This window comes from Canis lupus, chromosome 16, assembly GCF_003254725.2.
Source record: "Canis lupus dingo isolate Sandy chromosome 16, ASM325472v2, whole genome shotgun sequence".
NCBI lineage: Eukaryota > Metazoa > Chordata > Mammalia > Carnivora > Canidae > Canis > Canis lupus.
In genome coordinates this window covers 5857705-5868713 of record NC_064258.1, presented here as the reverse complement: position 1 = coordinate 5868713, position 11009 = coordinate 5857705, and the positions used below count along the sequence as shown (strand labels likewise).

The 11009-nt window shown below is 36.8% G+C and overlaps 1 protein-coding gene across 1 annotated transcript; it reads left to right on the top strand.

The window, feature by feature from the left end:
• Positions 1 to 8268: 8268 nt before the first annotated feature.
• LOC112651033 (olfactory receptor-like protein OLF3) lies at positions 8269 to 9222 on the top strand. The gene has a single exon (XM_025433968.1). It carries the CDS (start codon positions 8269 to 8271, stop codon positions 9220 to 9222), a length of 954 nt encoding a protein of 317 aa, XP_025289753.1.
• The last annotated feature ends 1787 nt before the right edge of the window (positions 9223 to 11009 follow it).

The window sequence follows — 11009 nt, the reverse complement described above, 5'->3', positions numbered from 1 at the left end:
GGGATGGGGTGACTGGGTGATGGGCACTGAGGGGGGCACTTGGCAGGATGAGCATTGGGTGTTAAGCTATATGTTGGCAAGTTGAACGCCAATAAAAATTTTTTTTTTAAAAGAAACCGACATAAACTAAGGCTGAAGTATACATGTCTGTCGGGCACTGGTCAGTGTTTGAGAGCTCAAATGGGTGCACCAACAGAGGGTGGGTGTACACAGCAGTGTCTAGAGGGGCAGAAATAGAACTGATCAGACTTGTTAACTGACTTGTTATGGAGTTTGGATCAGGAATGTGACCTACAGATGTTGCAGTCTTCTCACCCTAAATAATATGGCAAATGTCACAAAGCGATTCTGTCTTTCTGAAGTTAGAGCTCAGGTATATTTCTGTTCTAAGCATTCTTAATTTCAAAACTTATGTACGGATAGAAAGAGAAAAAGTTCAATGGCAGGGAATGGGAGGAAGCACCTGATTTATTAAAAAGTGGAGTTCCTATGAATGAATTCTGCATCTTTAGGGAGGAAAACACTTAGGAAACAAGCTCAGATCTATGAAATGATTAGTTAGGTTTTCTTGATTAGTATTCTTGAACATGTAGTAGGAGGATATTTCCAGACAAGATAAATTTTCAATTGCTTTACAATATCTTTTCTCACTTATTTCTCTAGGAGTATAGATACATATACACAAAGTACTTGGATTTTCCTTTCAATGGTAGATATTTGAAATGTAAAGTGATTAAGTAGATTACCCAAATTCATATACACTTAAGAATATGAGCTGGGACAAGAAATAAAGTCTCCTGACTCTGATTTCAGTGTTGGTTCTCTAGAATGGGCTGGAAGAATTGTAATGTGGAGACATTGTTGATTGAGGGAATTATACCGTGCTAGTCTTCCCTACAAAGGACAAGACGTATAAAGAAGCTGCGCATTTACAAAATGAAATTATGATAAAGTATCTAACAAATGGTAAATTTCAGGATTGCACATGTTGGAGAAACTGGGCCCTCAATAACTGGATTCAGTATATGTGAAGGGTCATGTAACAAAATCCAGATGTGACATAGATAACAAGAATCCAAGAAGAAAAATTAATTGCCCTCTCAGGATTAAAAATTATCTTTGAAATATCACCTTCCCAAGTGGCTCTGGGATATTCTGTTTCCAAATATTAGTATGATGCAAATATGCCTGCCTGAAATTCAGTGTATGCAAAAAATAAAGCCATAGTTTAGAGGACTTTTTCTTTAAATAAAAGCATCATTTCTATTGATGACTCAATTGTGTAAAAGTTGGTCTAGTTTATTTTTACCAGCATGAAAGAAAGCCTATCTGTAGGTTGTGGGATTTACGTTCATATGCTCTGCTTCTGAATTTGAGACTTGCAATCTGTCTTTGCTAAGACTGTAGAGGACTCCAATGAGAAGCCCAAATGTGATTATGACTCAATGGTGTATTACAAAAGATGATGTACAAACTTTCAGGGGAGAAAAAAGCTTTTGGCATTTTTCTCTTAGCCATAAAGCATCAACTCTATAACGAATGGGGGAAAATATGAATAAGGGGATCACCCGTAAGCCTTAACTGGGTTTCAAGCTGGATTTTTGAGGCTGATTCAAGGTTTTGTCCATCAATGAACTCCTTGAATTGGCATAAATAGTGGATAGGGTTATTATTTTGAAACATAATCCTGGAATTTTAGATATTGAAGAATCCTTCTATAGTCTTCTGAGTCTTTTCAAATCAATACTTCTCTCTTTTTGATGTGGGGGAAAAGGAGAAAATAATTTACAAAGCAATAGTCAATAGAAAGTATTATTTGATGAATTTAATTTAAATATATTTAAATGGATAACACATTCACTGGTGTATGATGTTAAATGTGGCATTGAGTGTTGAATAGATAAATATACCCATGTGTCAAGTCCTGGATATACTTCTAAAGGAAAATTGAGTATTTTGGACTATTTGTCCATAAAGAAGTAATGGAAACTAAATGTAACTAAAAATTGATTAATAAATGCAGATAGCAGCATCTGAAGACATCTCTAGAGAATTACAAGTGATGATTCTGTCTGTGTGTACCAACTTATGAAAAGTTCTGTCATACTTGGTTTATTTGTGTATGGTATGGGTCAGGTGATTCATCTTGTTCCTGATGAGAAATTCCTCATAATTCCTCAAGGTTGTATCAATATTGTTAGAGCAGGAATATGGGGAGGATGTGGTAAAGGCTAAAAGGTTAATTTATGTTGAGAATTGCTACTTGGGGCAATATCCTTTCTCTCAGACATACTGCAGAGCTATAGGGAGTCGGAATGAAAGGGGATCCCATCTGGGAGGTCCATGGGTCAGAATTTAAGTAAATTATGATAGTTGGGTAATGCGTCATTTTTAAGACTCCAACATGCCAGATGCTTACAACAAATACTATTAAAAATCACTGCCTGAGAACTTAACATTAGAAAGATATTTAACTTGACTTAAAATCTTGACTTTGCTGATATCCTTCTTAAGATGGGAGAGGAAAGGGCAATTTTAGAGTATGGACCACTTTACTGGAGTGCTGACCTTGGGATAGGGAGTTAGAGATAGCATGAAAGTATTTGTTCATAGATGAAGGGTTAAAAGGCAGACTCAGATGGAGGGAGGCATCAGCTAAGGCTAAATTTTATCTGCCCCATGGACATAAAGGCCAGTCCGGGTTTTAACATAAGCAAGCACCATTGTCTGAATTTTTCCCTCTTCAACTTCTTCAGGTGACATATACTTTCAGTTGATGGTGTTATCAGGTTGTAGGAGATTTAAAAATAGGAAAAATAATTGTGGTTCAATTTATGGAGATAGAATAGGTTGAAAAATAATGTTTAACCTGTTTACCATTTCAACTTTTATAATACAGAAAATGTAACAGTCTCCATAAGATCAATGAATGAATTTGTTTTACTTAAAATAAGATCATAATGATTGACTAAAATTTAACTTTTAAGTTAGGTGTATTGTGTCATGTAAAAAAAGGTTCTTTTGAGAAATCTCAGTACCTTTTGTTTTTTGTTTATATATATATATATATATATATATATATATATATATATATATTTTTTTTATTGGAGTTCAATTTGCCAACATATAGCATAACACCCAGTGCTCATCCCAAGTGCCCCCCTCAGTGCCTGTCACCCAATCACCCCAACCCCCCACCCACCTCCCTTTCCACTACCCCTTGTTCATTTCCCAGAGTTAGGTATCTCCCATGTTTTGTCACCCTCACTGATATTTTCACTCATTTTCTCTCATTTCCCCTTTATTCCCTTTCACTATTTTTTATATTCCCCAAATGAATGAGACCATATAATGTTTGTCCTTCTTCAATTGACTTATTTCACTCAGCATAATACCCTCCAGTTCCATCCATGTCGAAGCAAATGGTGAGTACTTGTAGTTTCTAATGGCTGAGGAATATTCCATTGTATACATAGACCACATCTTCTTTATGCATTCATCTGTGCCTTTTGTTTTTATTTCTTTGTCATAGAGATAAGAACATTTCTATCCTGATATCTGTAGTAACTAATAATTACTGGATACTATGAGAAGATAAATAGAACTACTTTTAGCTGAAGTCCAATGATGATAATATTTTATTTATTAATTTATTTTTAAATATTTATTTATTTATTTTGAGGAGAGAGAGAGAGGGAGGGAGGGAGGAAGGAAGAGAGAAAGAGAGTGAAGGGAGGGGCAGAGGGAGAGAAACTCAAGCAGATGCTCTGCTTAGCACACAGTTCCATATCAGGCTGGATCCCATCACCCTGAGATCATGACCTGAGCCCAAATCAAGAGTTGGATGCTTAACTGACTGAGCCACTCAGATGCCCCCACCAATGATAATATTTTAAATGAAAAAAAATTTGTCTTCATAGTTCAGACCTAACTTTTCCTGCAACTTCAGTGTCATTCATGAAACTTAGAATTTTCTACTCTTACATGACTTATTTTCATGGGTCAGTGTAAACTGGTATACTAGTTTACAAGATTAGGTACTGCCTACAAAACTTCCATTTAATATAATTTCATTTTGTAAAATATATTTCATTTTAAATCATGTCTCTAAAAGGACAGTGATCAACATAACACTAATGGATTTCAGGCATTAATGACAGTGCTTTAAGGAAATAACTTTTCATGGACTATTTCAATGACATCTATCATATTATATCACATATTGTGTGTTTTTTTTTTTTTTAGTTATGGCCCAAGTAACTACCCTATATCCACCATAATTCATAAAATAAAAGCATGAGGAATTCCTTCCTTCATGGTCCTCTTGTCCAAGGAGAAATCACGGGGGTATATTATTGTTTAATATGATGTTCTGAGTAGACAGCATGGATTATTAATTTTGGGGTAGATAAATAAATCTCAAAATATATATAGAAAGGTGTGGCTTGAGATTTGTTGAGTATGAGCATAATATGACCCAAAGAATGGAAAGTGGGATTTATTATCTGTTTTATTAAAGTAAAAATCATATTTAAGGTATACAACATGAAAATTTTATATACACATACACGGTGAAATGATTACTATTGTAAGGGCAATTAACATATTTTCTCACATAGTTGACTTTTTTGTATGTGTGATGAGCACCTAAAATCAATTCTCTTAGCAAATTTCCAATGGAATGAGCACTGTTATGTGCAACTGATGAATTATTGAAAACTACATCTGAAACTAATGATATACTACATGTTGGCTAATAGAATTTAAATTGAAAAAAAGTATTGGTACTTATGGTCATCATGATGTACATTAGATCTTAAGATTTATTCATTCTAAATAATTGCAACTTTGTACCCTGTTACCAACATCTTCCATTTCCTCTTCCTCTGGTAACTACCTTTCTACTCTCTTTTTCTACGTATTTAACATTTTAGATTCCACATATAAGTCGGATCATGTGGGTTTTTTCTTTCTGTATTTGGCCCATTTTACTTAGTGTAATGTCCTCTATGTTCATTCTTGTTGTTGCAAATGGCAGGACCTTTTATTTAAGGCTGAAAAATATTCCATGTATGTACATGTATCATATTTTCTTTATCCACTCAACAGATACTTAATTTGTTTCCAGATCTTGGCTGTGATGAATAATGCTGCAATGAACATGGGAGTGCAGATATCTCTTCAAGGTATTGAGTTCATTTTCTTTGGGTATGTACCAGAAGTGGGATTGCTCGATCACATGGTAGTTCTATTTTCAAAAATTTTTTTTAGGAAATGCCATATTATTTTCCATATTGGCTGCAACAATTTACATTCCCACAAGCATGTATAAGGGTTACCTTTTCTCCATGTTCTGGCAACATGTGTTTTGTTTTGTTTTGTTTTTTATAATAGTCATCTGAACATGTAAGGTGGTATCTCATTATGGTTTTCTTTTTTTTTAAGATTTATTTATTTATTCATGAGACACACACACACACAGAGAGAGAGAGAGAGAGAGAGAGAGAGAGAGAGAGGCAGAGACACAAGCAGAGGGAGAAGCAGGCTCCATGCAGGGAGCCTGACGTGGGACTCGATCCCGAGTCTCCAGGATCAGGCCCTGGACTTAAGGCGGCGCTAAACCGCTGAGCCACCAGGGCTGCCCTCATTATGGTTTTCATTTATCTTTCTCTGATTGGTGTTGCTGAGATACCTTTTCCTATACCTGTTACTCATCTGTATGTCTTCTTGAAAAAAATGTGTCTTCAGGGCTTTGCCAATTTTTAAAATCTGGTCATTTGTTATTTTTGCTATTGAGTTGTATGCATTCTTTATATAGTATGGATATTAATTAACCATTTATCAGATATCTAGTTTGCAAATATTTTCTCCCAATCCTTATATTGCCCTTTCATTTTGTTGATTGTTTCCTTTGCTGTGAAAAAGCTTTTAGTTGATGCAGTCCCGCTTGTTTATTCTTGCTTTTGTTGCTTGAGCTTTTGGTGTCAATTTATAAAAAAAAAAAAAAAAAAAAAAAAAAAAATCAGGCCTACACCAATGTCAAGGATAATTTCCCCATGATTTCTTCTAGGAGTTTTCAAGTCTTAGAGTTTAGTCTTTAATTTTGGGTTTATTTTTCTGTATGTGTAAGATAAGTGGACGTGGGGGACTCTTGAGTGCTGAGCCCTGTTGGATCAGAGAGCTAGGGAATCAGTCCCTCAGGTGATAGCCATAAAATTTGGGGTGCTGGATATGCAGTCCAATTACTTTATTCTCAGAGAGAAGCTGGGAGTGATGGGTTACAAGGAATTGTGCTAGTAGTGAGGATTGTGCCTCTACTGTGTCTCAGCATCTTTAACCTGTTTCAATGTGGTCATTTTCTCAATCATCCTATGTGTAGGAGTCACTCCACTATGTTTCGGATTTCTCTTAGAGGGATTTGGTCTGTATATAGGTGTTTATTTGGTGTATCCATGAAAGGAAAGAAAGTCAGGAGCCTCCTGTTCTGCTATCTTGGTGAACTCCGTTCCTAGATTTTATTGTATATTAAAAGAGTATTAGGTCCCTGACAAAAAGGTAAAGTAGCCAAAGTTGTAACAAATACTGAGAAGAAAATGCGAACAAATTTGGGAGGAGGGAGGAGGGAAAGCTCAATAGAACTAATTCTTAACTGTGCTCATTGATCAACACTAGTTTTGAGGCAAGTAAATGTTTTCTCAGACTAATCATGATTAAAGAAAAGTGAAGGGTGGTAGTACAAGTGTCATGATACAGCAGGAAAGAAGTAACTGTTGAACAGATTAGGTTTTGAGAAGGAAATTAAAGAAATTTATGAAAATATACATGTCTGAATCATGAATGAGAAAGGCATTTCTGGAATGACTTGTTCTGTTTTGTTGTTTAAGAGGTAAGAGTGTTGAAACATAAAGAGTGTTCATTTTTCTGCTCAGTGATCCTAGCCTGACACTTTTATGGGTTCTGGGATTGGCAGGCAGCTCTGTTTCTGCCCCTAGTACCTCTTGCTGCCTTTAGCTGCTATTTTCCCTTATTTTGTACACTGCAAGAAAAGGAAAGTTAGTGAATAGACAGTGATTCAACTTTTTAAAATTTTAATTATTCCTGTTTATTGTTCAAAATTGATATAATAACAAATTAGTTCTATGGAAAAAGCACTTCCTGAATAGAGAAACAGGAACAATGGAGTTTCTTCCTGTTTCCTAGCATGCATCTACATGAATCATACTTTATTCTCTGCCTTGGACAATGAAGAATGGTCCTTAAACATTTGTGTTTCCTACCTCTTTTGTATCAAGTCTTCTTTGCTTTCTTTTAAGCCCATATACAAAGGATAGATTATTAATAGTAGTAAATTGAGAAGAATAAAAAGAACAAGATATCATTACAATATCTTTCCCTTTGTGATCCCACTGAAGGCTGAGAGATCAAAGCCAAAGAGGATCAAAGGCAATCAAAAAACCAAAAAGTCTTCAAAGCCTCCCATCCATTCCTAAAGCTCTTAGCCCTGGGAAAGATTGCCTCCAATTTTATTTACGTTTGAATTTGGAGAGGTGATGCATGAAGAAAATCATGTTTTTTACCTTGTTGACCTCAAGGCAGAAGTCATGTTACTACTAATACTTCTACTACTATAATACTACTACCAGTAAAGGTTCACAAAGTACTATCCCATTAAATTACCTACATTTGAGCTTAAATGTACTTGTGAGTTGTACAATATTCCTCTGTTTCATATATAAAAGCTTGTCACCTAGCTCAGATCACATAGCTGCAAATAAGTAATAAATAAAACCATTTTGAAATTTAGCTTCTCTGATTCCAGATCTTTCCACAAGGACCTGACTCTTCCCAATATTTCCTTTAGTGATAAATACACCCTTTTCACTATGATGGGTCTAGTTGACATATGTAAGATAGCTTTTTAAAACTTTCCAACCAAGTTTTTTCATTGTTTATCATTTTACCTACAATTATCACTTACAAAACTCTTCTTGCCCTGGAATCTGAGGTAAGTTGGTAAAGATGTGAGCTCCTAGAATTGTACTGCATTATCTCCAGGCTTTACCTGGGTTTCCCCTGAGACCATCTCATGTCCTTATGAAGGTGCTGCCCTGACTCTGATGCAGAGTCACGTTGACTGATAAATTGTCTGAAATATCTGGTGAAGCCTAGCTAATTGTATACAGTATGTACTCATTAAAATGGTTCTTTGACTCAACAGCTTCTGTTATCTCCAACTGTTTGCAGATTAATGGTTCTCACATTTTTTTAATGGGAACAAATAACCAGACATGGATGAGAGAATTTATTCTCCTTGGCCTGTCCAGTGACTGGGACACACAGGTGTCCCTCTTTGTCCTGCTCTTAGTCATGTACTTGGTGACAGTGCTGGGAAACTTCCTCATCGTTCTTCTCATCAGACTGGACAGCCGACTCCACACTCCCATGTATTTCTTTCTCACCAACCTCTCCTTCGTTGACGTCTCTTATGCCACAAGCATCGTTCCTCAGATGTTGGCACATCTTCTTGCAGCCCATAAAGCAATGCCATTTGTGAGCTGTGCCGCCCAGTTATTCTTCTCCCTGGGCTTGGGTGGGATTGAGTTTGTTCTACTGGCAGTGATGGCCTATGACCGCTATGTGGCTGTGTGTGACCCCCTGCGATACTCGGTCATCATGCACGGAGGGCTCTGTACTAGGTTGGCCATCACCTCCTGGGTCAGTGGCTCTATGAACTCTCTCATCCATACTGCCATCACATTTCAGCTGCCCATGTGCACAAACAAGTACATTGATCACATATCATGTGAAATTTTGGCTGTGGTCAGACTGGCTTGTGTGGATACTTCCTCCAACGAGATTGCAATCACGGTTTCGAGCATTGTTCTGCTGATGACACCTTTCTGCCTGGTTCTCCTGTCCTACATCCAGATCATCTCCACCATCCTAAAGATCCAGTCCACAGAGGGAAGAAAGAAAGCCTTCCACACCTGTGCCTCTCACCTCACAGTGGTTGTCCTGTGCTATGGTATGGCGATTTTCACTTACATCCAGCCCCGCTCCAGCCCCTCTGTCCTTCAGGAGAAGTTGATCTCTCTCTTCTATGCTGTTTTGACACCCATGCTGAACCCCATGATTTATAGTGTAAGGAATAAGGAGGTGAAGGGAGCCTGGCAGAAACTATTAGGGCAGTTATCTGGAATAACGTCAAAACTGGCAACTTGATGAATCCTGAGCATCACTTAGAGAAAAGAACTTTCCCTGCGCTTTATCCCAGTTAACTCCGATATGGCAGGCATCACCTGCATTGCCCTGGCAACCAGGAAGGAGATGACGACACATGTACTGGTAGGAGGCTGGAGGTTCAGTTGGGGTGTGGGATGTGGGTGTATTTTTAAGTCACAGCAGCATGTTCAGTGGAGTTGAGCACTGCTGTAATAGAACTTCTCACCCTTGGCAAGCCATAATAGACTCTTAATCACAGGAAACAAACTAAGAGTTGCTGGAAGGGAGGACAGTAGGAGGACAAAGTAACTAAGTGTTGGACATTAAGGAGGGAACGAGATGTAATGAGCACTGGGTGTTATATAAAACTGATGAATCACTCAACTCTACCTCTGAAACTAATACACTATATGTTAATTAAATTTAATTAAAATAAAATAAATTAAATTCTGAATTTAAATAAAAATAATAATTCTAAAAAATAAAGAGGAAAAAAAAAGTAAAAGAACTCACCCTTACTCAATCTTCATTCATATGGCCTAAGAGTAATTAAAGACAATAATTTACTCTTTTGATTTGTCACATTGTTGTAATTATGGACCTATTCATGAATCTTATCTTGGAACACAGTTTTTTATTCATCCACATTTTGTAAAAGGTTATCATGTTCCCAGTGGGAACAAAATCATTTTCAATTTGAGGACTCACTTAAAATGTGTGGTATATGTAACTATATTCAGTAATTGTGTGAGTCACTGTTCTAAGAATGAAGATATTTATTTGTGCTACATTCACTACATGTGGTTATAAAGACTATCCTGAGTAATGGAAATAATTGGGTGGAGAAACAGCAACTAAAATTCTTGTTTTACCCTGATGAGAATATAACCAAGGGTTGTTTGTACACAATAACTTTATTGGCTAAGGAAAATCTGAGATCCAGTCACTGCTAATTTATTGTATATACATGGACATGCATTCAAAGGCAAAAATTCTCTAATTCTGAAAATCAGCAAGCTTTTTCTCTGAACCTTTACAACTAAAGTAAGCAAATGAACAATGAGATAAATGTGTAAAATGTCAAAGACATAGTTAATATAAGAAAAGCACTTTCTTTAGGCAATCAATGAAAGGTAATGCAGTTTTGATGTGGATTTTGGATTATCAAGATAGGTCAGTCTGCTGTGCAGATGTTACTTGCAAGTCTCCACATTAAGAGCCTTCTTGTATCCCCCTACCCCAACACACACAAACACACACACACACACACACACACACACACACACACGGGGCCCTACTCAACCTTTGTAAATTTAGTAATGGAGTATCATCTGTGAGTGTACCTCACCTCTGACAGTAACCTAAGAAAGTAAAAGGGGAAGAAGTGATTAAACAAGGGATATGTAGGAGATGGAGAATAAAGAATATAATTGTGAATCTCACTTTCTTCAAGAAAATGAAGAAAGTCTCCTTCCATCCCTTTGTCTCTCCATTGAATCTGTTCTTTCTTGTTTCACTGATTTGTATTTGGGAATTAGTGATTAGGAGTTGATGGGCTTCCACTGGCACCTCTTTTCTCTGTGAAACAAGAGGAGGTACCCATTGCCAAGAGTGCAGAGGAGGAAAGACGGGATAAGATCTGTGGGAATGGAGAAGGTTAAAAGCTCATATTAGGTCTAGGATAATGTGCCCCATTAGCTGTGGATACCTCTGTCTGGAATTTCATGCAATATCAATTACAAGGCCATAGTGGTCAAGTTTTCCCTCTGATATGACTCATTTTATTC

Excerpts from the sequence above, each read along its gene's own strand:
- LOC112651033 (XM_025433968.1), top strand. The coding sequence starts at position 8,269 with ATGGGAACAAATAACCAGACATGGATGAGAGAATTTATTCTCCTTGGC.